The sequence below is a fragment of the Gopherus evgoodei genome, chromosome 10 (assembly GCF_007399415.2).
Source record: "Gopherus evgoodei ecotype Sinaloan lineage chromosome 10, rGopEvg1_v1.p, whole genome shotgun sequence".
Lineage (NCBI taxonomy): Eukaryota > Metazoa > Chordata > Testudines > Testudinidae > Gopherus > Gopherus evgoodei.
In genome coordinates this window covers 19,061,090-19,088,009 of record NC_044331.1, presented here as the reverse complement: position 1 = coordinate 19,088,009, position 26,920 = coordinate 19,061,090, and the positions used below count along the sequence as shown (strand labels likewise).

Here is a 26,920-nt window from a genome sequence, read left to right as displayed (position 1 = left end):
TAATTAATTAGCCTCTTAGAATTGGTAGGGCAACTCCCACCGTGTGTGTGTGTGTGTGTCTCCTTACTATATGTTCCATTCTATTTATCCGATGAAGTGGGCTATAGCCCACAAAAGCTTATGCTCAAATAAATGTTAGTCTCTAAGGCGCCACAAGTACTCCTGTTCTTTTTGCGGATACAGATTAACAGGGCTGCTACTCTGAAGCCTGGGTAGGGATTCACACCTCCCAACTCAAATGTCCCCTCTGTGTGTCAAACCTCAGCTGATGCGATCACCTCTAGAAAGGACAAGGAAGGTAAATCTCCATATCTGTTTGGACCTGGCCCTCTCTGGAGATTGCTGACAATGGAGCTAAGTGTAATGGCTCTTGTGATCTGAATTCCTCTCCACTAAGAACAGGGCTGACCCTACTGACTAATTTCCCATTGACCAAACTGCTTGTCACTGTTAGCTTGGGCTGGATTCAAACCAGTGCCCTAAAAGGAAGAGACTTTCCTTTCACAGGAAGTCAATCCCTGGAGCTATTTCCTCTCTTTCTGTGAACATACCCTAATAAGCTTGTGAAATGTCTACACTACAGGTAGGAGTGAGCTCCCAGCTCAGCTAGAAATATTCCTGCTACCTTGACCTGAGAGCATGAGCTCGAGCTCTAGCCCAAGCCACAGTGTGCATGCTGCGTTTTTTAGTGTGCTAGCATGAGCCTGTCCGCCTCCAGCAAGGGGAGAAACTTTCTGCGCTTATGAAGCCTCTGAATGACATAGGACAGATATAGCAGTCTGCGGGCTTGATCCTGCAAGCCTTCAGCTGATGGTGCCTTCCACAGGAGTTCTGCATGCGGTACTGGGCCTTTAACTATTCGCTGAAGCATAAAGTGTGTACTTAAAAGGGAGAAAGTGATTGTGATATAGGGCTTTTGTCAGTTTGTTACACAGATGTGCCATGCTCAGCAGCTGCCACTCAAGCCATAGATCATAAAAGAGTAATAGATGTGGGCATCGCAATGCCATTACGTATCCTTAGGACCCCAGGCTTTTCTAAAGCAAAGCAGGGGTGCACATAGTGCTGGAAGTGACTGTTGAATGTATAAAGGTGCTGTGCAATATCCAGATTAAAAAAAGACAATTTCCAGTTGTCGTAGTCCAGCAGGATGCCAATCCTCTTGGGGGGAATTGTAATCCTAATGTCTGGCGTTGTCCCACTGTGCAAAAATTCATATTTGTGCCTGCAAATTAAAATAGGAAGAAATGAACAATTTGTCTTGTAGAGGGAAGCTGCTTCCCACAGCGTATGTACAGCCCTACCTCGCCCACAGTGTACGGACAGCCCTGCAACACCATCCCATTCTGCCCTACCCCACAATGTATGGACCGTCCCTCCTTGCACACAATGTATGTACAGCCGTACCTCGCCCACAATGTACAGACTGTCTCACCCCACCCACAGCATGAACAGTCTCTTTAAAACTGCAGACGTATATAGTTGTCAGCTGCAGTCTTACAATCTTTACGCAGGCCCGGATTCTCCCCATCTGGGAAAAATCAAGGTAGGGGGCTATGACCTCTGATGTTTTTCCCCATCCCTGCTAAATGTGCAGGGGTTTGGCCTCAAATGAGCGGGTGACCTGAGGTGCAGTAGGCATCTGTACATCTTCAGAAGCCACCCCCATGATATAGGAGTTATGCTGTACCAGCCACCTCCCCTTCCAGCTGCACAATAGAATCCACTGGAAGTTAATCTGGCTTAGAGTAGCTTTATCCCCTGCTCAGATCTGCAGTTGAATAGCTGCAGGCTCTGGCAAGGAGCATTGTCTAAAGAACAACTGTTGTGCCACTCCACCCCTCTAGATCCAGCCCTATTATCCCTTGAGCCCAAGTCCTGTGGAAGGTGCTCCAGGGGACGTAGATGCTGCTGAACCATCTTCCCTGCTCCTTTGGGGTACTGACACTGCTCGCTCCTATTAGCAGATGGAGGAATTTAGCCCATTGAGCAGAGATTGTCTAATTTAGTGGAGGAGTTGATGGCATCCAAAGTAACTAGCTCCAGTTGTAAAGCTAAATTGCATCTCTGGCTACTTGTCTCAAAAGAACTCCTAATTCAACAAGAATGGTGCTGCTGAGAAAACCCACTGGGTTCTAGCTATGCATATTCATTTACTAGATGATGGTATCTTTAGTCATGACTCCTGAGATACAACTAAACATCACAAGCAAACAGCGTTCTGATTTCAGTGCTTGCTGAGTCAGGTGTTTGTAATGGAGTCAGACCTTTTCTCCTCCATTAAGTCACTTCCTTTAACAGTTGCTCAGACACTCGTATACCAGCTCCCCAGTGCAGAGCGCTGCAGCTGGAAACACAGGCTTTTTAACAGTGTCGAGACTGAGAACACGTAGCCTTTGTTCCTGTGGGAGCACTTTGGAGTGAAAATGGGAACCATTTTTCAGTAGCAGCAGTGAAGTGATTTGGCATTTCACAAGGGACAGCTTCTTCCCTCACCACCCGCTCCTCCCAGCCTGGTCTCGATGGCAGCCTGCTTTCCCTAAGTGTTTGCAGAAGAAGGGCCTGGAAGTGACTCAGAAAGAGCCTTGCCCATGTCAGTTTATCTTTCCCCCTAAAGTCCTTATTCATGAGATTCCCCCAGAGTCACTAACTGCACATCTTAGCCACATTTAGCAGGGAAATCAAACCAGCCTTCTTGCAGGAGTAGGAGAGGTAATAAGTTTGGTAGGTCTGGCCTGGAAGTGAGCAGCAGCCCTTCCTGTGTGAGAGGTGAGCCCAGATATTAACAGGGCAGTCACATAGCCAGGGTCCAAATTGAGCTCTTGATCCATTGAATGGTGGTGAGCATGGGGACTCCCTCAATGGCGGTGCCCTGGGTGAGGCACACAGTGGGAATGCATCAGGGTGTGCTCTTAATGCTCGCTGCAAACCAATGCAGTGTGTTCTGCATCTCCCATCTGCCCCTGGGTGCTCATAGGGAAGCAGTGGTCTTGGGGATGACTTATGGAACCTGTTTATGACATGAATTCTGGTTGCTATGGCAAAGTAGTTACTGTGAAAACTGCTATATCATGAATGCCCCTCTGTTGCTGTGTATCCATCACTTTGCGTCACATGTCCACCAGACCCTAATGGTGGGTCATTAGAACCCAGCTACCATCCAGTCAGGATGAAGCAACTTAGGGCAGTGGATTTGCTAAGGAAGTTGCCTGGAGCTGGCAGAAGATGCTTCATCCTCTTGTCTGAAGGGAGGAGGGGAGTAGAGAGAGTGGAAATTCTCCAAGCATGACAAAGAGAGAGAGGTCACAAAGAAGGAGATGATAAAAGGACTTGCAGAGAAAAGATTCGGAAAGACACACACAGGAAGTTTCGGGCAGAAGAGGGGAACGTGGCCGGTCAGAATAGGTAAGCTGGGGGCAGAAGACTCCATGTTTCGGAGCCCAAGCCATGCACTGCAACAGAAAGACCTTGGATGGCACCAGCCCAAAGAATGCTCTGAACCGGTGAGTAAAATGAGGCAAGGAAATGTGTGTAAGGTTTATTATTTTTGTATAGATCTGCCCGTTTCTCATGCTATTAAGGAGCAAAAATGCTGTAGATTCCTGTGCAAAGAGTCTGTAATTATATGCTATGCCTATCGTATGCCGCCTTGAAGAGGTAAACCAGAAAAGCTCACACCTTTGAGTGGATTCTGGGAGACTACGTGTTTACTCTGTGGGATGAGGGGGTGTCTGGGGTGGATCCCATGGTTGCAACTCTCATGAGGATATACTGGAAAGAGGATCTCCACCCTGAGAGCATGCCTAGGGACCTCAAGAAACGGACAGTGCCTTGGCTCTGCTGAGACTCCCATACATGGGGAGCCAGCAGCTGGATCCCCTTATAGCAGTTTGGTGAGTGGCCCAAAGGAGGCACTAGACTACAGCTGTGACAGCCACCTTGGGGCCATGTTATACCACTGGAAGTGCTACCCTGGCGATGGCCCTTGTGCTCAGGAGCACTCTATTCTCTCTGGGTCCTGACCTGCAGGCTTAGCAGAGGAGCAAGAAAGACACCTTGCATCTAGTTATCTCCATTAAGTGCCTTGGCAGGGGGGAAGGAATCAAATAAATTATGTACTTCTGGGTTTAGCCAAATACCTGCATCATTTACAGTCTAAATGGATCCATCACCTGGGCTGTTTCCAGTTGGAGGTTTGAATGACCTCAAAGGGGGTCTGTGACCAACTTTTACAATGCTGATTTTGCTTGGATTTAAATGTGGGATGGCCCACTTCATGGAGAGGTGGCTGCTGCTGACTAGAACCATTAAGTAGCTTAAAAGACCTTTGTATAATGTTTCCAATATATCTTTCCATTACCAGTTCACAGAGCCAAAGATGGAAGTTCACAACAACACTGTTCAATGGCTGGCTTAGGCTTTTTGTAATCCGCCCATTGCTGGATGCCACAAACAGCTCTGTTTGCTGTGGCTCCTGAAGGATCTGGAGTGATGCAGCCTAGAGTGTTTACCTTGCCGGTGTGACAATATGCCTCATGCACCAGGATGAGCTGTTTGCCCCCAGGTACCCGTGTCTGTGAGTATTTTCAAAAGCCACGCCGACCCTGTATTCCATATTTTCATCAACTTCCACCTCCCAGTAATGTTTCCCTTGGAATGGTATCATGCTTCCTAGGATAGCAATACATCTGGGGAAGGAAAATCAGAGCATGTGATTTTATATGCATACCATTTAAAATGCTTAAATCTTCGCACAAACATTAAATATTTACCAATAAAAGTGGATCCAACTGACTTGTCAACCAAGTGGGTTAGCTCCTCAGCGAGCATAAACTGATACAGCTCTCCTGAAGTCAGTGGAACTGCTCCAATTTACACTGGCTGAGGCTCTGGCCCAGAGAATACAAATGAAGTATTTATCATCCTGTTAAACTTTTTAAAAGTCATTAGATGTATGTCTATGCATTTTATAGCATACAGTAAAAGTGTATGCTGAGATCTTATAGGAAGAGAGAGAATAACACTATATTTTTTTGGTTGTAGGCCAAATAGTAATTTGCTGGAAACGGAGTCCCAAGATACAGGTTGTATACACTGTTGTTATACCATAATGAACGTGATGGGGTTTAACATAGCTAAAAGGCTAGATAAATCAGGCTTGTGTGAAAGACTGTTTTAGCAATAAACTTCAATTTCTGTTCACTGTGCATTTTCATTTCCAGCAGCACATACAGCAAGCAGCATAGAGCCAGACAAATGTGCTTTAGTGGGGTCTTGATCTTGTATCCATTGACGTCAATAGCAAAACTCCTATCGACTGCAGTGGTGCAGGATCAGGCTTTATAAGAGCCACAGTTCCATCAGGGTGTTTTTTAGCTAAAAATTCCACAGGCTGGTTATTGTAGTAAAGGTAAAATCCACAGAAACCCAGGGTCTAATCCTCTAGTATGGCACAACCACCTTGTGCCATGCTGCCAGCAGAATCGAGTCCTACATCTGCTTAACTGCCCCAGAGCAGTCATGATCCACTTTTGGTCTGGAAGCAAGATTGAGACTCTTCCAATATGCTCCTTGCTGTCAGGGTAGCAGGGAAAAGGGGACGTGGCCAAGCTAACCCTTAGCTATAAATGTGTGTTTCTCCCATGCAGCCAGGGCTTTACAGTTACCTTCCAATTCACCCACCCACAGACACGCACCCCAAAGTGTTGGAAGTAATGGGGCTGCTTACTGAATAGGATAAGACTCAGTGTGAGTCAGAGTGGCAGACTCTAACCCAGTATTTGTATGCAGAGCAGGATGGGTGTCAAAACTGCTTCTGAATTTGTTCCCTCTCAAACTTGTCTTTATATCTCATTGGCTCATGGGGCCTTTAGACAGAGGCTGAGTTCATTTGTTTAGTGCCTTTAGCAATTTGTATGTTACTGAAACTTCTCAACTACACTTAATCAAGGGCAGTTAGTCCTAAAGGGCTAGCCAGCTGTATTCAGTCTTCCTCTGGAAAGATCAATGCTGTGGCCCCCTTCATGTCAATGTCAAAGAGCACAGCTGGTGATAAATCACACAAATAAGTTTTAATTGCAGATTTACAGGCTCGGTTTTTATTTTGTGGAAGTAAATTACAAAGGCGAAGGACTTAGCTGGCAAAAGTACAGAACTCAGCTGCCTCTAGGCATGATTAAAATCCCAGCATGCTGGGAGCTTAATGCATGAAGAGGTGCGTAAGTGGCAAGGGAAGATTCCTAGGCCATGCAGCACCTAAGCAGCAACCACTTAAAGCAATTCTGTAGTTCATTAGAAGCCCAAGTAAATGTCTCAAGACCAAAGCCTGTTGAAATTTGACTTCAGAGAAGAATTCTTGCTCCTGCATTTTGTATGAGTTTGTGGGGTGGGGAGGGGAGGACACATGCAAGCATCTGGGAACAAAGGATTGCCATAGTAATTCAGATTGAGAAGCTAGCACAGCAAGCCTGTCCCTGATTTAGAGGGTTAGGAAATGCGTTATTTTGTTTCAGATTACAAATCTTTCAGAAAAAAGCTTGCTGTAGAATTTCCTTGTAGCACTAGTGATTTTGATACAGGAACCGTTTCCAGTATCCTGGTATAATAGAGGGTTCAGAGAGTTCACAGCAGCTTCAAAAACTCAGTCTCAGAGTTCAGAATTATTAGTGTGCCAGCACCAGCTATTTATGTGCATCGTTAAAGAGCCCGTAGGATGATGTCTGAACTCCCATTCAGAATCATCGGATGGACTTTAATGGAGAAAATCTTCTAGTTCCTGGTTCCTTTACCATTGTGCCATCTAGTCACACACTCATCTATTGGAAAAAAGGCCTGATGTTTTCCATAAAAGATCTAAGTTTTATGCTTTCTCCACCCCCAGTACTAATGCAGTGTCCATACTGCTTCTGTGATATTTACCTGGCATTGCCTGGAAATGGACTGTGTGTGGCTGTAGCAAATGCATGCTTCACTTGAGCAATGGTAGGTTGGTTCTTTTAACTATAAAAAGGCCTAATTTTTGGCTCGAAATCAAAACACTGAGGTTCAAATCCTCTGGGCTAACTACTGTTCTGCACATGGAAGAAGGGTGCTAGGATGTGGGGGCCCTCACATAGGCACAGGGCAAGGCACGTGGGAATTCCCATACTGGGCCAGACCAGTGGTCCATATAGTCTAATACCCTGCCTCTGAGAGTGGCCAGTGACACATCCTTCATATTTGGCCTAGCACTCCGGACTCTTGGTTGGGCCATGTTGAAATGCTGAGACTAGTGTAATTTAAACGAATGCAGCTAGATTCCAGTTTTTAAAAACACATTTCAGGATTGTTAATAAAAATAGTTATTTTTGCTTCAGTTTAAGCAAGTGGGTAACAATTGGAGCCTGAATCCCTTTTTCAGAAGTGACCTAGGCCCAGATCTTCAAATGTATTTAAGTGGACAACTCAACTGAAACAAAGGGAGACAGGCACCTAACTCCTATTGAAAATGTCTAACCTGTTTAAGCATATTTGTCAGTCCCTCTGGGCACCTATCTTCATCTGTAGGTGCCTAAATATCTTTGTAAATCTGACCCTTAGGCTACTAAATTGCACCAATTTTCAATTAATCTTAGGTTCCTAAGGGCCAGATTTTAAAATATATTTAGGCACCTAAAGGTGTTGAAATCAGTGTGAGTTAGACAGCTATGTGCTTTTGAAAATTCTACTAGGGGCCTCTCTGCAACTTTAGGCATCTTAATACCTTTAAAAATCTGGCCCTTATGCATCTGAATGCCTGTGAGGATCTGGGCCTTAGTACCTAAGTCACTGTTGAAAATGGGATTTAGGCTCCTACGTCAATTGGGCATTTTTGAAAATTTTAGCCATAGTTAATTGTTAGTAAGAAGCAAGCTGGGTGGTTTCCTTTCAATAGCAACAGATAAAAACAGCCCCAAATATCACCATCCATGAATAGCAAGAATAAGAACCCATAGAGACACCCCTGTGTTCCATTATGTGTGAGGCGGCATTGCCATGGCAACTTTGGCAGCGTTTAGTAACAGGAGAGGGAGCCTATGAAGCGTACAAGCATTGGATCACTATATTAAAAAAAAATCTAGTAACTATGCTAATTTTCAAATCCCACTGCTGCCGGATTAAGAGCGTATGATTTTGAGCAGTTTTTGTGACATTCATCTTTGGGCTCTGTGCAGAATTAAAAGGGAAATGAGTTTCAAAGGCAAGAGATCTGTCTATGTGCACAAGTGTCATGCAATGAGAAGGACGATATAATTTATATAACACAAGCTGAAGCAATCACAGAGGAAATTCTAATGATGCTACAAAATGAGCAGCAAGCAAAAAAATATGAAGTTCAATAACAATGTCCCTCTGAATGGCTGGGGTAGTTTTGATTACCAAGCGACAGAGCCTGGAAGCCGTTTAAAGGAGTTCTGCTCTGAAAAGGGACTAAGTAAAAAATGAGGGCTTTTTGCGAATGTCTGAGGGTCAGAGTCTTAGTTCCCAAGCTATGCTCAGCCCATGCCTGGTGTAGAGGCAAAGGTGGCTCTTTACTCTACCTGTCTCCCCTATTCTGGGCATGCAGGAGCGCTAACGCTGAAGTGAGTTTAAAACAATCACCTTTGTGCTGAGATTGAGGGCATGTCGACACATAAGTGATCTCTCTCCTGCCATCCATCTCCACCCTTTGACACACAGAGCTATACCAATGCAGCTGCAGCACATGTGGTGAAGATGCTGTATGTTGATGGGAGAGCGTTCTCCTGCCGACTTAGCACTGTGCACACAAGTGCTTATGTTGGTGTAATTTATGTCATCATGAGAGTGGTTTATTCACACCCTTGAGTGACATAAGTTATGCCAACATAAATTGAATCAATAATGACATTTTTTGAAATTTTCAGCAAATCGAAAAATCAGATGAAATTGCCTTTCAGGTCGAACAAAATAATTTATTTTGACAAAATCAAAAATATTTTTTAAAATTTTGACCATTTGTAACTTGTTGTTTTTTAAATACAACTAAAGGATATTTTGAAACTCAAAGTTGTTTCTAACTGGAAAAAAAATCAGTGTTTTGTTGTGAAAATATCTAAACTAAATGGTTTGATTTTTATTTGTATTTACTATGACAATTCTGTGTAATCCACATTAATTTACTAAATGCTTCAGTGTTGCTGAATCTGCATTTTATGCTTGAAAAAAAAGTTGTGCGGTAAGTTTCACCCACCGCTGGCTCTTATCAAGCTCATGGTGTGAATCACATGAGTATAATGGCCTACCACTTTCCAAAGTGACTAGTGATTTTGGTGGCACAATTTGAAATGCCATAAAGGACCTGATTTTCAAAGAGCAGGTGCTCAGCACTGAAAAATCTGGCCCCTCTAAGGTGCCTTGTATTTGGAACCCAAAAATGGAGGCATCTATTGGCACTTTTGAAAAATGAGACCGCTATACATTATAAACACAGCGCTAAAAGAGCAATATGCTGCCCTGAGGCTTTCCTTTGGCATGGTAAAAGTTAATCTCTGCCTAGATTGAACACAAAGAGGGATCTCAAGTCAGTAAGCCCTTTGAAGAGAATTTAAAATTATTGCATGCAAACAAAAAACAACCAGCTATGAAAAAAAGTACATCTGCTGTGAGTGCTAAATTCCTATGTGTACCTTGTAAAACCGTTATCACGGAAGGACAAATCACATTCTAGGTTTTCTATTTCACTGCAAGCAATTGTTAATCCATCTTCTAGAACAGACAGCAAAGGATGGGCAGTGTCCTCATTAAGATAAAAGTAAGTGCCTACAAGAGAGCAGAATGTTTGTAATTTATTTGTCTCAGCACATTGAAATTGCATTAAGTAATGTATACATAAACTAACACTGGGCTGGAGAGCAGTGGCTGGATCCAGATTGGGGTTAATTAGGGAACTGGAAATGGGTCAGAGGCTGATCTTGTGAGTTTCCTCCATTACGGGCCTAAAGTCACCCTGATACAAAAAACAGGCCTCATCTGGCCTAGGACCAAAAGCCAAGAGTTGGGTTGAGAACCAAGTATTAAGATGTTACACCCTCTCAGAAATATTATGGGGTTGGTTTTGAAGTTCCAGTTTTGGCTCATCTCTATCATAATCCAAAAGGTATTTTAAAAAAATAATGACTTGGGAAAGGGGTTTGAATTATTCACTATGGCCTCCATCCTCAACTGCTGCCTGTAAGTACTGGTTGCAGAAGCTGCAATGGAGCCATTTGCAGCTCCCCAGTCCAGGGGTCTTTTCGGCCCCTAATGTAGGATTGCTCCAAACTAGTCCTGACTGAGCATGGCCCCATGGGCCAGCAGGGGATCACCAGAGCACAATGCACTTGCTGTCTTATTCCTTGGAATGTGGAGTTAGATGGTGCACTGCACCACCTAAGGATTCCCCTGTGCAAGGAGAATCTGCTGGAGAAATCCCCAAACAGCACAAAGAGGCCAAAGCAGGGCTCGGGAAGTCACAGCAGGGTCAATAACTTTTTGCACTAGAATCTTACGCTAGGTAGCAGGTAAGACCTGCTGGGTCACTGCCACTGACGCACCAACAAAAATGAGCAAAACTGAATCTGCCCATCCAGCAGAAGCAAAAAGCTGCTTTTTTGTATTTATGTTAATGCTGTTATAACCAGCAGAGAAAGAGAAACGTGGGGCCCAGTTCATTTTTGCAGTGCAGTTATTGTACATTGGTTCCACTGTGTGAAATGACTATCAAGCAACGGTAGGTGCTTCCCAGGGAACTCCTCCTATCTGGGGGTGGAGAGGTTCACTGGCAATTGTGGAGAAGGCTTAGCTAGCTACAGGAACACTCAGGGCAAGGGGTATGCCAGGATATCTAAGGGAGTATGGAGGGATGGTGAAGGCTGCTGAGCTTCAGTTATTCCTAACTGGCACCATGGCACCTAGAGTTTATAGTAGGGTTGCCAATATTGGTTGGATATTTTCGTGGAGGTTTTATCACATGACATAATCTTTAATTAAAGATTAATCTTTAATTCCTGGAGACAGTTTATAGGCAACTGGATGTAAGTTAGAGCAGTCCTCAGGCTGCTCTAACTTGACCAGGGGCCAAAGCAGCTTTTGGCCAGCCCAGCAAAGGGGAAGCGCATAAGTAGCATAAAACAACCTTTGTCCCTGTCTCCTATGAGATAGCCCCCAATCCTGGCACTGGTGCAACAGGGATGCTTTGTGTCCAGGGCATGCTGGAGAAGAGCAACATGTGCTGCAGGGATAATCAGGAGCAGCACCAGGGTTTTTGGCGCCCTATGCGGGGGTCCTTCCGTGCTCCCAGTCAGCGGCAATTTGGCGGCGGGGGGGTCCTTCCGCACCCCTGGTCTTCGGGGCACTTCAGTGGCGGGTCCCGGAGCGAGTGAAGAATCCCCCTCAGAATTGCCACCGAAGACCCGGAGCGCGGAAGGACCCACCGCTGCCGAATTCCCCACCCCCACCCCCCAAATCCTGGTGGCGGTCGCCTAAATGGAAGCGCCGGCCCTGGGGGTAATAAGGAAAGCGTATGTTTCATCCCCAGCAAAAGCACTTTCTGATGATAACCCAGGGCATCCATTTTCACTGCTGATGACATTGCTAGCATCCCAGTTTTGTGTTTCCCATTTCCAGTAATATCAGGAGTTTGCATAATGTAGACTTTGTGAAGGTAAATCTCTTGGCACTAATCCCAAGGGAAATCAACATAATCAAAATGCAGTTACTTCAATGCAAATACAATACAAACAACAGCATGGCAATTATTGGCATGTGTTACTGAAAGCAAACACATGCAGGGCAAACAGACGTCAAGCGGCTGTTTGTAATTTCAAATACCTAGATTGATTTATGCAGGTTGAAATGTCACACACTTGATGATAACATGATTACAATTGTAGAGTAAAGGGAACCAGACCACATAATCAGCCTCATGGCCAACAATAGAAATTCTGTGCAGAAGGGATTTGCGTAACTATTATGAAAAGTGCTGATTGACTGATTCTTCCATAATTCCCAGAAGCTCCATTTTTATGAGGTAGTAATTCTAGGAGTGAAGAAAAATTACCAACTAGCCCTCCTGGTTTGTCTGCATGTCAACATTTGACATGGTGTAGGTTCATGGCAAATACCTACGGTCACTGGGTTGATTTAGTCTTTCAGCAGTGTTTTGAAACATCAGTAATTTTTAAGCAACAAATATAATCCACAAATATCATTTTGAAATGTAGAGTTAAAATGAGATATTTACTATTACAAGAAATTCAGTTCACAAGAAATACCAGAATTATGACTAGATGCAAGAGATTTAGAGCCTGATACGTAGCCTGTTGAAATCAGTGGCAATCTTTCCATTGATTTCAGTGGGCTTTGGATCAGGCTTTTAAAGCTGATTAGAGATTTATCACAGCACCTGTGGTGTGGATAGAGAGAGGTTCACTTCTCTCACTTGGACCACCCATGTTTACAGCTCTTACAGAGATAACATAACTTTGTCCTGGCTCCAGTTGAATTAGAGTTTCACAGTTAGGAATTCCAACAATAGATCTGTAGAAAATAAATGAATGGAAAATTAAAAGATGCAGAATAAAGGTAAATTCTTTTGAAGCTATTTTCCAAACAACACAATTAAATGATTAGCTTCTCTTTAAACCTAGAACCATTTACAGTATTTTACTCTTTCCAGCTTAGCTGCCACCAGAGTGAATATTGGAGGGGGAAATGCCTGTTTATTCAGATTTTAAAGTTACTGCATTTCACCCACATTCTAACTCCTTATAAATTCACTTTGCGTAAACATTTGTGCAATCAAGTTTACTAACGTCACAGAAAGTGACTCCTCTCTTATATGGAAAGCAAACTTTAAGTTTGTTTTCTGCATGTGTTCACACCAAAATACTAATAGGAGTGGAACTTATCCAGTCAGGAAACAGGGAACACGCTCATGATTCTCCAATGCTTATGCTGTGCATCATCCACTCGTATATTTCAGAGTATATTGTCTCATCTTTTTAACCTAAAAGTGCTTTGAAATATACTGCATGCCACATGACATTGTTTCATATCCCCAAACTGCGTGATAGATGACTGACTCACTCTGTAATGATATCTCCATTCTCTCCATTTGTTAGTTTGGACAATTCAACCGTGTAGGAGTCAACAGGATTCATGTTTCCAGATTCCCAGCATACCAGTGCTGCATTTTCACAGCTTCGGCTCTCTTTTCTTTTAATGATAGGCGGTGAAGGAGCTAAAATGTAGATAAAATAGATTCTAAGCCATTTTGTTATGGGATTATCTATAAACATGCTTTGTAAATAACATTCCTGGGTTGTTGTTTAATTTCCACAGAATTGATATTTGATATTAAATGATAAACTCATTCATGACCTCCTCGATGTATAGAAAACTCTTGGGTAGATAAATGCCCGTGCTAGTCAGAAGCATTCTTTGACCTGTTAAAGTTATGATAGCAACCACAAAACAATTGATCAGAATGAAATGCGAATCCTTGCTGGTCCAGCACTCCTGTTCTTTTTCATGTGGATTTATCCTTGCCATTATCCTTTATCTTCACTGCATGGATTATTAATTTAAAACAATAGAGCATCAGCCAGCTATCCTAAGGGCCTAAGAGAGATTCTGGAGAGAGGACTTCTCACTCTAAATTGCTCTAGGAAAGAGAACAGCAAATCAGGGACTGAGCTTGATTCTGATGCATTTCAGATTTTATGAGGCATTCCATAGACGCTACTTAAATTGCCTCTAGTCTGATAGCACTGCCTATTCAAAAGTGCTCCTTGCACTCATGTTTGCTTTTTAAAAAAAAAGTTAAAATTAAACCTGAACACTCCTGAATGATCTGGATCTGAACTTTGTGGGTCTGTCTAATCACGAATCAAAATCTACTTTAGTGCCCTGCAATTACAAAGTGCGGCCGGGTGGACAAAATAGCAAAAACTTTACAAACCGTGAAGAAAGAGCAGCATTGTCCATTGCTTAAATATAGGAATCAGCAGAGCTGGGTTCCATTTCTAGCTTAGCTAATACCTGGTTTTGTGTCCTTGAATGCCCATTCTTTATTATTCTAGTATAAATCAGGAGTAACGCCACTGAATCCAATGGAGTTACACAGCACTAAAAGCACCAAGCCAGCAGAATCAGTTTGAATAAAGTATTATTATTATAAAGTCCAGAGAGTTATCATTAACGTCAATACTAAAGTCACTTACTCATATTATAGTCATGAAGTACATTTACCTGTCACATAAACTGCTCTTTCACTCACTGCGCTGACGCCGGCGGTGTTTAAAGCACTGACCCAAAATTCATATTGTGTATTTGGCACCAGTTTAGTTACTGTGCAGTATGCTTCTTTCACTTTTAGCATGAGTTCTGAAATGAAAAACACCAGGTATTCATGCAGTTCCTTTACACAGACATTCATCCTTCTGACCCATGGCCCCAACTGCTGGAAAACATTGCTTTTTATTGTGCCTCTGAGCTGAGTACCACACCATTCTTCGGTCTTTTCCGTTTGACTAGCTCTGAGATCACATTGCTAACTCAGTCATGGTACAGTTGCTGGTGCCTTCATCCATCTATCCTATATGGGTACATACATCTTCTGTAGTATTAATACTACCCAAACTAAACAAAAATAAATGATGAAGGTTACTCACCTGTCAGTGGAGTTTCTTCAGGATGGACTCTGCACATTCCCAAGCGCTGTCAATTTATCCCAACAGCGGAAATGTGCAGAGGCCATTCAAAGAATGTTGTTTTCATTATTTGGATCTTGTAAAGTTAACATGGGTTTGGCTTTTCTTTCTAAACAGCCATTCAGCACTCTCAGGCCTCCATCTATGCTGGAAAATTGACTGTGCTCTGGAACTGTTTTCAACAGGCAGTCTTACAAACAGGATTAACTAATGCAATTTTGTAACTGGGGTGGCTGGGCAGGAGGGGAGAGTTGCAGTCTATTATTGGCATTGAGCTAAACTGCAAAATGATTGTGGGTTTTTAAGTTGCCACGTAGATAATCTGGTGCGCTGTGCTCTAAAATACCTTAAGTTAGATCAGCTACCCATCCCCGGAGCACTCGCAGCAGCAGGTACAGCTGTATTCACTGAAACCCTTTTTGAGACTGCTGTTGAAGATGGTTTCAGAAGCCAGTTGCTTTCTGAACTGGAGCCTACATGTGTCCCTTCTTACCAGCTTGCGCCTCACTAGGTGTGTCATCACTGACTTGTTTATAATATAGCTGGTAGAATTCGACAGTGTCATCTGAGAATAGGCCCCAGCATACTCTCACAGAGGTGCCAGTCGCTGAGTTGGGAGCTTGGGGATTTATCACTGGAGCAGAAGGAGCTGAAATGAAGACAGATATTTCAGTTTATGAACACGTCAGTGATGAGAGAAACATTTAATGGCATGAGGGTACTTTCCCTCAGTGGAAGCATGGTATGTTACTAACAGAGAAAAAACAAAAAGGTACCTAGTGTGCATTGACATAGTCCTATTGCAAACAGTACTATACTAATGTGGGAACCTTTCAGAGCACATCAGCAGGGTCTACCTAGAGCTGTTAGGGTGCAACACTTAGCGCGTTATACAATTCTCTCTCTCTCTCTCTCACACACACACACACGCACGCACGCACTCTGCTGCACAGCATAGACCAGCCCCATGTTAGCACAGAGCCCTGACTCTGATTAGAGTCTACACACACTGGGCCTGATTCTACCCTCACTAACATTGATGTGCATCATGAGTAACACCATTGAAGTCAGTGTGTAAAACTAGTGGGAATGAGAACCAGGCCCCTTAGAGTTTGGTTCAAACTGACCCCCTTCCGGGGATTTGCTTTCAGTCAACAAAAACATAAACCTCAGCCTATGGCAGCTCCCTAAACTTGGTTGTTCTGAGAGCTGCAGGCCCTGTGCATATAGGTTAATTTTACTATTTGTGAAAAAGGGAGGGAAAACTGGAAGCTGTCTCATACCACACAGGATGCAGAGCTAACAGGATGAAGGATGCTGCAGCAGAGAAGTCTATAGTGATCTGCACTATTGCCTACCTGTTGTATCAACCAGGCAAGGTACTAACAAACTTCAAGAGGACTTTATTTTTAAAGTGGAAACCTCTTTACCAAGGTGCTGCTCCACCCTCTGTAACTCTCACTCTACCTCCTCAATTCCTCCTCTCTCCTTCCTGTTTCCTGTCATTTAAGACTCCCAACAGCCAGCGCTCCCAGTTCTAATAATTACAAGGAACATCTAAACACCACACTACCAACAGATAAAGCTTTTAGTTCCAGTATTTAGGAGCCTCTGGAGGTGATGTTGAATGCACAAACGTGAGGGAACATGTTAAGTACTTGACTTGCATAATGCTCAAGGGCAAACAGGTTACATGACAAACCTTTCAATACAACTTTTTAAAGGTGACCAGCAAAAAGAAAAAAAAAGTGCCATGCCTTTTCTGACTCGTTATAATACATAAAGAAGGCTTGAAAGATCTTATTTTCAAAGGGGATTTTTTTTAATAATTAGGAAGTCAAACCTTATGTACCCTGTTTTCCTTTGTGGACTCCAGGGATGACTGGAGAACTACAGGGTAACATCAGGAGAGCAAACAACTGAAATCTGATTAATTGAGAGAAGTGGTTCAAACTGCTTTAAACTTTTGTTTTTGTTTTTTATTAATCTCCATTTAGTACAATGAGCTGGAACGGTAGACAAGTTTGTTACAAAGTCAGCACCACTGCTACTTCAAGGAAAAGCTGAGAAAACTCTGAACCCACTTCTCTGAGTCTTCCAGTAAAGTCACCCAGCAAAACTAGGGAAGACCATACTTGACAGTGTTGATAATTCTAAGGTTAAAAAACAAGCAGAAAAAAAAATCTATAACTAACTTCCAAGCCTCTTTTATCCATCATAAATATACAAACAAACAAAATATATAAGCACACAAGCTAACTTTTTGTCCTTGCAAGTACCCTTGAAAAGAAATAATTACTCCTGGAGGAATTCTTCACCAAAAAATTAAAAATTCTGTGCACAATATTTAAAATTTGCAAAATTCTGCATATTTTTGTCAAAATAATGCAATATAATCCAGCTAGTTTCAATTATTTTGGTAATTTTTTTAGACTACAATACAATGGATAGAGAATGGGAGTGGGGCACATTGGAGGAAATCACAACCCCCCCTCTGTCTAATATTAATGTAGCTAGTATTGACCCTTTTCTTCTAATTATTAGGCAACAAATATATGCAGCCATCTGCTCAATGTTACATCATAGGCAACTGAAGAGCAAATGAGGGCTGGGGACTCAAATTCACAATTTATATTGGCTCCTGACAATCTCCGAAAAGGTCAGTAGAAAACAGTTCATGGAACACATTTTGATAGGAATTTTTTTCAGTCCAAAAATTTAGACCAGTTCTGATCACTAAAGCAGCATAAGGCCATACGGTCTTTTACAATAAAGCTCCTTTACACCACTCTGACAATGTAAAGGAGCCTTGAAATTTTTACACCTGTTTTATACACCTGGGGGAATTCACTAAGAACAATGGGAAAAATTCACTAAGCAGGCAGGCTACTACACTCTCCTCTGCCTGAGGGAACAGGCCCTGCCCCATGCCTACCTTTTCAGAAACACCCCAAAGCCCTGCCCCTCCACACTGAGCGTGCTGCAATAGCAAGCAAGAGGGACAGAGTGTCTCTCTCTCTCACACACACATGACTACCCAGCCCTACCCCCTGCACCCAGGTGGTTATTTATGTGTCTACTGGCTGCTCTGGGTGCCCAAACCAACCTGTCTGCACTGCCAGGGAATGGGCACATGGCCGCTCTTGCGGCTTCCCTTTGCTTCCCCATCAGAAGTTATTTTTCTGTGGGTAAGCAAAGAAATCTGCGGGGGCCATGAATTCTACGCATGCACTGTGATGCAGAATTCCCCCAGGAATAAATAATAGGCTTCCATTCAACATGACATTGATAATGAGTTTTAAATAGGATTGAAATAAGGATCAAATAGAATGAGTACCTGCGATGGTATTAATGGAATCCATTAGTTGTTGAACATCAGAAAAATCTATGACTCTGTCTTCAAAGTCTGGCAGTGTTGAAAGCACTAAATCCATATCTTTTTTTAAAAATTCTCCCAGCCTGTAAGTGTAAAAGAGCCTAATTCCTATAAGATGATAGTACCATCCTCTCTGAGAGATCTTTCAGGCTACAACATCAGTGTTAACAAGAAGAAAGAGCTCTTTATTTTGCCATTCATAAAAAAGCTGCCTTATCTGATACACTAAAAAGAGAGCAAAGTCCTTTCTTAAACAATGGCTAGATGGTTGCACAAGACATACCTTGGCTTCCATTTGTCACTTGCTCATATCATGTATTCAGAAATGTATTCTCAGACCTGCATAAGATTCGTGCTCACATTTTGTTATATCCAAATTGGGCCAAATCCTGCTGCCAGTTCTTACCGTCCATCCCCTTGTCATTCTTGGTCTTGCACTAGTTTGGCTGGCATGCTAGATAGGGTGGTCCCATTAAGCAGGTGACGAGAACATTTTTCCCCTAAAGCTCTAATTCTGAAGGAAGCAAGCTGTTGCCTCCAAAAACTGCATTCTTGTTTATTATTCATATTACAGTAGCCAGGTCAGGGCCTCAGTGGACAAGGTGCTATACAGTAGTTAAAAAGACAAAGCCAATCCTTTTTTCTTCTACTTGTTTTTATGATGGACTGAAGTGAATTAAAACATACATTTTGCAGTTGATTTGGCATATCCCAGGACTCTTTTCTGACCATTACTATATTTCATGTTATCAGTTTTGAGCATCCTCTGGCTGCATTTACTAAATCTCCTTATTAATGTATAAATAAGCTTGTTACTAACCTGTGTATTTAGAGAGCCCAGTTTAGGCAGATTTTGTATCCAGAGCATTTAAGACTTGAGCAATTCTGTTTTTCAGTCATTGCAATCAGTTTTCTATCACTAAATCAAAGTGACACTGATTTAGTTACGCTCTGTCTCTTATATATGTGCTTTATTCAATTAGTTCAGAATCAGTTTCAAGCTGTTAAACTTGTTTTGGAGACTTTTCCAGCGGCAATTTAAACTAGAATGATGAAAGATTTGCAGAGCTCTAACTCCTAGCTTCAGTAACATTTGGAGCACCCCATCAAAGATAGAACATTGTCACAAAATCAGTAAATACTTGAGAACACGGGATGCCCAACGTTAGCATTTTCAGAAGATTATTTTGGATGAGAAGGAGTGAAAAGCAAAACAAAATACTATTGATATTACCTATCCACCACGGGTGCTGCAGCCTATAAAAAGAGAGAGAGAAAAAGATAGAAAGTCTTCCATGTATACAGGAGCAATTTAGCTTATTAACCCAAAAGCAGATTATACAAGACCAGATTTGTCTGACTGGTTTTGTTCTATATGCTGCCACATAAAACTAAAGAGCTTGTTTTCTCATAACACTTCTGATACCAAGAACGAAGCTCAGGCTTACTCTTATTTTCAGCTGACCAGATCCTGAGCTAATTTGCAGTAGGAATGCATGGGATGTAAATCAGCACCAACCAACCTCTGTCCCCACAACTAGCTTCTACTAAATCAAGAGTGCAAAGACTTGCTATCCTGCCCACAGATTGGCTCTAGCAGGAACAAGCAGCATCTCTGAGGTGAAAGGAAAATCTGTGGAGAGATCTGGATGTCCTTTGCAGATATGAAGGGAAGATACATTTGTTGAATGATCTGTCTCCTTTTCTCATAGAAATTACAATGCTCCCCACTCCCTGTGATGGACACTTATTTGATGGAGACTGAGCATCACCCATTAATATAAGACAAAGCTGCCCAAACTTTGGGCAGGCTGGTGATTTTCTAGGTGGCTGAGGGCCACCCTGATTTGAATTCAGGGAGGCAGGCTGTGGCCATTCTCATCTATAATATAGAGATGCAGCCCATGGAGAGTCCAGGTCACAGCACGTACTGCTCCATCTCAATCTGAGCAGCATGCCTGAACCTGTTGGCTGCACAAGCTTGTGACCAACATCTATTTCCTCCCCTCCGTGCTGCATGAGGGGAGCATTCTGACCTCAAAAGAGATTGAAAAAATGGCTACTAGGGCTAATGCAAAACTGCTTTGGGCTATTCCCAATGAGGCAGCAGAAAAGGGGACTGTCAGAGCATGAAAAGCACTCAATAAGCCGAATCAAAATGATCAAAATAGAAAAGATCCGGGGGGGGAGGGACAACTCAGTGGTTTGAGCATTGGCCTGCAAAACCCAGGGTTGTGAGTTCAATCCTTAAGAGCAAGAGTTGGGGATTGGTCCCCCTTTGAGCAGGGGGTTAGACTAGATGACCTCCTGAGATCCCTTCCAACCCCGATATTCTAGGTTAGACTTCAAGTGATATAGGGTGTTATGTTTTGCAATGTCCAGTTCTGAAGTGGCTGCTGCTGTGCTACAGAATTGCTCCCTAGTCCTCCCTCCCACAACCCCCACACACCAATCATAGGACAGTTCAAGTTAGAATGATCACTCATCGACTTTGAAAATTCCTGTTATCTTCCCAGAGGAGGGGCACCTGTCAAAGAAAAATATTTCTCTAAGTTGCTTCAACGGCAGGTTTCATTAATCATTTTGCAGAAGTCCCTCGTGTGTGCAGCTGGGGCCTCCAATTTAACTGCATATTTGAACTTCCTGGCAAAATGAGCAAAACAAAGTGAGGGCAAACAACATCCTACTGAAGCATTAATCTGCCTCTTTGAGCCCAGACTAGAGCTAGAAAGCTAAGACTGCATGCGGTAATGAACACTGCTAAGCACTTCAAATGTTTCTTACGTGGTTAGACCTGGAGAACAAACAGTATTTTCTCCAAGTCAGAATGACGCTCATGAATCATTGAATTTACCAGTGACAAACCTCTGCTGATGAATGTTAGTAATGTTGAACTTCTTATGATTGAGTTAGTACCATGTGCAAAGCACCTGGAGCACTGACATCATCATAAACCTAGCAGGTAGAGTGCATGACCAGCTTTGAATGTTCTATGGAAAGTCTATCACTCATGATCTTAATGCTGGATGCTTCTACTCTTGACTGGGCAGAATTGTGTGGAAATAGACCATGCTTAAGGGGTCTTGCCAGTTTAATTACTTTACCTTTATAAAATCAGCTTTCTCCTTGTCCTTGCACAGCTCTTGAATTGTTTCCATCAGCTCCTTACAGGTGTCAAGATTTTCTCCACAACTGACCAGTTGCCCATACAAGGCTTCTAGCTTCTGTTTCTTCTCTTCCCCAAGGCCTTCTACCTTTTCTTCATATCTCTGAGTTAGGGTTTGCATCACTTCATTGTAATGCATCTCAAACTTCTGCTCTTGGCGCCCAAAATTCTCCTGGAAGGCATTTGGGTTTTATTTCATTCATCAAAGCCCATTGAGGTCGGTAAGAAGGAAATCTTACTGATATCAAATCAAGGTGATTGTTACAACGAAGACAATCTTGTTACATATAAATAGTTACTAGACTCTGTAATATTATCATTAGATTATAAATAATGACCATACTTTATAACCATTTATTAAGCTCCCTCACTCCCCACAAAGGCATTGGGGATGCTATACATTCATTCTAGATATAATACAAACATAGCAAAGTGTAGTAAAACAATAGTGCGAGGAATAAACCAGCCTCTAAACTAAAACCTAGAAACACGAATAGGTGCACATTCCAGTTACAATACGTAGGTGTTTCCACCTATATATTTGCAGTGGGGGTAACCACAGCACCCCATTGGGGATTCATGCATTCACTCTAGGGGAGCTGAGCAGCTAATGCTTATATCCTCACGCTGCCAAAATGAGGGGTCCAGTGGGAGGGAAGATTTAAGTGCAAATCTGGGCTTCCTGGCCAGCAGCTTTTTACTGTTCAGGCAGCATGGCCTGGCTGTAGCCACTGTCCGCTACCTTGTGCTACTGCAACCTCCTTCCACTCAGATTTTCCACTATCGGGGCCAGGCACCCTGGGATGAGCTGGAATAAGCTAAGATTGAATCTAGCCCTTGCTATACTGCAGTGCATTGTATCATGTTACATTTTGTGCACAGTAACCATGGCCTCTATTGCTATAATTACTCGTCCTGTATAAAAGTGAACATTGCAGTCTTGTCAAAGCAGCTGTGCACTCAGCTGGTCCCACGTTGCGGAGTTAATCAACGAGCAAATTGCTTACCTCTACAGTAATGAAAATTTCCTCCAAGTGACCAGCAAAGTTTTCCATTTCAGTAACCTGTTCTTCTAATTTACACATGTTTTTCTGAATCTCCTCCTACCAAACAGAGCATCATGATTAATAGGCTTGAACACTGTTTAACAGATATGCAGAATAATGGAAGAGACCCAGTGAGTTATTCTTACCTTTGCACTTTCCACTGCATTGGCAAGCTGGGTCACCTCATGGTCCTTATGATCACCAAACAATTTGTCAAACGCTCGAATTGGAATCTTGCAAGTAGCACAATAAATATCAGCAGCTTCCTCTTCACTGTTTGGTTGAATACTCTGCTCAGTTTGCCTGTCATCACTCCTAAGCTCTTCTTTGGAACTTGCATGATTATGCAACTCATCATATGATTTCGCATTGTGTAGGTGTTGAGATTCATCTTCCTTGCCAGGAAGTTCCTGTTCCTCTGTGCTTTCCATGTGTTCTTTATGCTGAGAGCCATTTACTGGTGAACTACTCTTTGGTGCATTATATATGGAGCCATATGATCCTGCTGCTACATCTTCCTTGACAGCTGGTATCTCTTTGCTCTCTAAAATCCCAGCTGTAGCTATATTCCCACCAAGAAGCTCCTGATCTATTTCTTTATCCTCATCAAGTCCATATAGTTTTGTTAGTTCATCAACTTCCTTTTCCAAGTCATATGCACTTCGGTTAGAACTGCGAAAATCTTCCCCAAGCTCTGTTGACTCTTCAGTGGTTTCACCTAGAGCCCCATCTCCTCTTCCAGCTGGCTCTTCAGGAAAGATTTCTAATCTTCCCTTTGATTCATAGAGATCCATGTGATAAAAAGTTAAGCCTTCAGGCTCATTTTCATTAGATTCTGGAAACATCGTGGATGCTGATGGATCAGTGGCTGGATCTAAAGCTGCTGTATCACTACTGAAAACAAATTCATTCTCCATTGCAGTGGCAGGGCTGAATGCCAGCAGTACTGTATCCCCAATAAGGCCTTCCAGATGACCAGATGAAATGTGTTTTAGTCCTTCAGAATAAAAAGAAAAGAATTAGCCGTGTGTTTGCTTTAAAATGCACAGATGGAAGAGGTTGTGTTTAGGACTGCCATTGATCTGGAGCTAGGCCTTGACTGGAAAATACCAGAATTAATAGATGGATTTCCCAACAGGGCTCTACTTTTGTCAATGGATCTGCCATGGCTCATCCAAAACACACCTAAGGCCTCTTGTGTGCATGGGGACAGAAAGATAAAATGGAGACTGGTGTTCTGCAGAAGTGGCTAGTGGAAACCAGAGTTTCCACCAGAACAGTAGGAAGAACAGCCTAGTCAAGGTGACATGCAGGAGTGACACAATACAAACATCTTAAAAAGCAGTTTTGTCAATCATATTGGATAATGGTAAAATGTCAGTTGCCAGGTGGGGCCAATACCAGGGACTAAACTGGGGGACATCCAGAGCGAAAAGTGTATCTCTACAGTTAGTGCTAATGAACCAAGATGGCAATCAGAGAACTGCAACACATGCTCAGTCGACTTCTGAGATTTTAACAACTAAATGCCCATCTGCACTGAGGCTGAGAGAAATTTCCCTGCAATTGAAGCTGTGGGCTGCTGTGAAGCATGCCAGCTCTATGCCCCTGAACTGAGTGCAGGGAGGGAGCCTGTCTCTCCTTGTTCTCAGTGACCTCGTGCTGGGCCCAGGCAGCCCAAAGGAGAAAACTGCCTGAACCAAATGCAGAAAGGACAAAAGATGGACCTGCGAGGATGAAGGAAGGAGTAGATTTGTACAAAGAGACTGGGATTGGCTGGGCAAGGAGACGGACTGGGAGCCATGGAGGGAAGCCACGGGGGGACTACGAGCCAGTAGTTGGGAGTGGGAGGCGGAAACTGAGTTCAGATGAGGTGCCTGAGGAGACTGGGACTAGCTAGGCAAGAAAACTGAGACTGAGAATCTGTGAGGCAAGGGGAAAGAACTGAAGGGGAAGAAGAGAAGAAGAGACTCCTAATAAGGAGTCAAAGTGCAATGGGAAAACTGGGCCTGTCTGGGCAAAGAGACTGGGCCAAAGAGCTAGAGGTTACACACTGAAATTGGACAAGGAGCCTGGGGGTCGATCTTGGAACTGGGAACCAGTGCAGCTAAAGAATGTGAGCAGGTGGTGGGACGACTGGAGGCCAGGGTGGTGAAGAGAGACAGATTGTGTGAAGAACCAGGAGGGGAGAACTGGGATGAGAAGCCTGTGGCGTGGAACTGTCTAGGTAGGGGAAAGACAGACTTGGGACAGAGACTACTGAAAGAGACTGAGTAGAAGGGGGTTGTGTTTGGAGAAAATGGGCAAAGAGTGTCTCACCCACCTCTAGTGCTGGTCCACCCAGAAGATGACTTTTGAGTGCTTGACTTTACAACCTTCATAACCTTCATAATGTTATTTTAACATAGGAGTTTTGGGGTGGGAGGTGGGGAGAATTGCATGTAATTTAAGTATAATTTTCTAAATACATTTGTATAGATTCCTACATATGTATGTAACTGTTTCTGTATCTATAGACTTATAGAGGCAAGGAGACAACCAATTACTGAAGGTGGAATTTACATGCCGTTCATCATGGCATAAAGCATCCTGTTTTACTGAAGTAATGCACTCCACCTCACACACTCCTACTGCGTTTTGCCAAAGTCCTCTCATCGTTTATTGAACAGTCCCCACCCCTGGTCTTCTAGCAAACCTGGAATTGAGATCATAATAAGAATTTATGTTAATATTCAGAGAACATTTGGTGTGCTCTGTCAGGTTTGAAAATTCACTATAACGCCATGCAGCTCATTAGCACTAATAAGATCGTGGGCATGGAGAGCATAAATACATTTGTTTTTGTCTCCAGCAGTTTATTGCTATGGTTAAAGAGTTCATAGAAATACTTCAAGTGTTAGTTCAAACATTTCCATTGCATGTTAATGAACATATATCACAATTACATCTAATCACACACTAAAATGACAATGTGAGTTTCTTCCTCTCACAGAAGGACTCAAAACTGTCAGTCATCATCAAGCTTATTGAATCCATTAGAAGCTGTAGCCTTTGGGAGGTTTCCAAATTGCCATTCAAAGCTCTTACAGTTTCCATTAGCTCCGATCCCTTCACATTTTTTTTCTGTGATTTTATTGATTTCCTGGCAGTTAATTGGCTAACAATGTTTTATTAAGACTTTTTTTCTCTGTTTATGTGAGAGATTAAATTTTTCCTTTTAAAACATGTATCATGGAATAACAGCCAATTTCCAGCAATAAGATTAGTTCACTGGGATCTTGGCTTAATAGATGTCAAATATTACTATCACTTTAGAAGTGAACTGGTGAGAATTTTGGTGGAAAACATTCCATTCTCCAGAGTTACGTTGGTGTAACTGAGAACACAGTCTAGCCTCTGCTTTTATATACAAACACAGTCACTGAAGATATGAAAGTTGAACTTGGACTTAACACATTTCACTGTACCTAAAAATATTGATTAAAAGGCAGACCATATTATATATGCCACAGGCAATACAATAAATCACATTTATATGTCATGCAATATTAAAATATATATTGAAAAAAAGTCTAACTCCTGCAAAAATGTTTCATAATTTAACAACCAAACATTCCGTTTTACAAACTATAAATTATCTGCTACTAAAGTCAAAACTGAAATATCAAGTATTTTGCCTAGCATGTTGTAATTCAATTACACACGTTAAAACAAGTGTAATTAAAAGTGTCTGGAACTCTCCTGCCAAAAAACTTTCTGGATTATGTGGTTTGCTCAATTTACAAACATAGATACCGTTATAACGCAGTATGTTTTAAAGTCCTGGAGGTTCAACAATACAAAACACATAAGAAAAGATGAACTCTTACTACCTAAAAACTTGCCTTCTTATCTTAAGAATCCATATATTCTTCTTATAACCGAGATGAACCAAACTTCACATCTATTTTCCTAGCAAAATTTATTCACATGAAGGTAATTCCCTGCCAGCTTCCTGTGACTGGAGCTGGAAGATGTATTAAAGTAATTCTAGACCGTTTCTCAAATGACATGTCAGCTATGAGCAAGAGTGACAAATTTAGATCTGTCCCAGCTGTCATTTAGCTGCACACTGCGTAAGTGTCACCAGGAAGAATGTCATACACTGAAAAAAATGACTCCAAAAGTTTTGTGGGGTTCCCAGGCTTGACGTACTTTGAACAATTATGCAATGCTCCCTTAAAATAGAGAACTCTGCTGATATTATTAAAAGTGTCTGCGGTGTCTGTCAGTGAACCTAGACATGTTTTACAAAGTAGTGAGTCAAGAGTAAGTAACATTTCTTATACCTTATGTAGGGAGCATATATTCTGTCTCTCTCTCTCTCACACACACACACGCACGCACGCACGCATGCATGCACTGATCTAGTTAAGTTTAAATATCTGTTAGCTTCTTTATAAAAGTTTAAATGGCACAGTCCTGCTCCCACTTCAGTCAGTAGAAGTATTGCTATTTATTTCAATGGGAAGCCAAGATCAGATCCTAGAAAACATTATGGTTCAAGTAATTAATTTGTATAGATATTTTAAATACATTTATTTCTGTTAATACTGTACCAATA

The 26,920-nt window shown here is 42.4% G+C and overlaps 1 protein-coding gene across 1 annotated transcript; it reads right to left on the bottom strand.

The window, feature by feature from the left end:
* Positions 1 to 143: 143 nt before the first annotated feature.
* Positions 144 to 26,322, bottom strand: FSD2 (fibronectin type III and SPRY domain containing 2). The gene is made up of 13 exons (XM_030579003.1): positions 26,190 to 26,322; positions 22,464 to 23,314; positions 22,279 to 22,374; positions 21,210 to 21,443; positions 19,340 to 19,362; positions 18,067 to 18,188; positions 15,223 to 15,378; positions 14,269 to 14,403; positions 13,105 to 13,258; positions 12,422 to 12,555; positions 9,666 to 9,798; positions 4,512 to 4,688; positions 144 to 1,225 (listed from the first exon to the last, which is right to left on the bottom strand). The coding sequence occupies exons 2-13, from the start codon at positions 23,232 to 23,234 to the stop codon at positions 973 to 975; spliced, it is 2,388 nt and encodes a 795-aa protein (XP_030434863.1). The 5' UTR covers positions 23,235 to 23,314; positions 26,190 to 26,322; the 3' UTR covers positions 144 to 972.
* Positions 26,323 to 26,920: the final 598 nt, after the last annotated feature.

Bases quoted from the DNA above. Each gene is read 5' to 3' on its own strand.
- FSD2 (XM_030579003.1), bottom strand. From the start codon at position 23,234: ATGGAGAATGAATTTGTTTTCAGTAGTGATACAGCAGCTTTAGATCCA. The intron at 14,404-15,222 runs GTAAGAAGGGAC...TTTTCATTTCAG, and splicing joins ACCTAGTGAGGCGCAAGCTG to AACTCATGCTAAAAGTGAAA. The intron at 1,226-4,511 runs GTAAACACTCTA...TTTAATTTGCAG, and splicing joins CATATTGTCACACCGGCAAG to GCACAAATATGAATTTTTGC.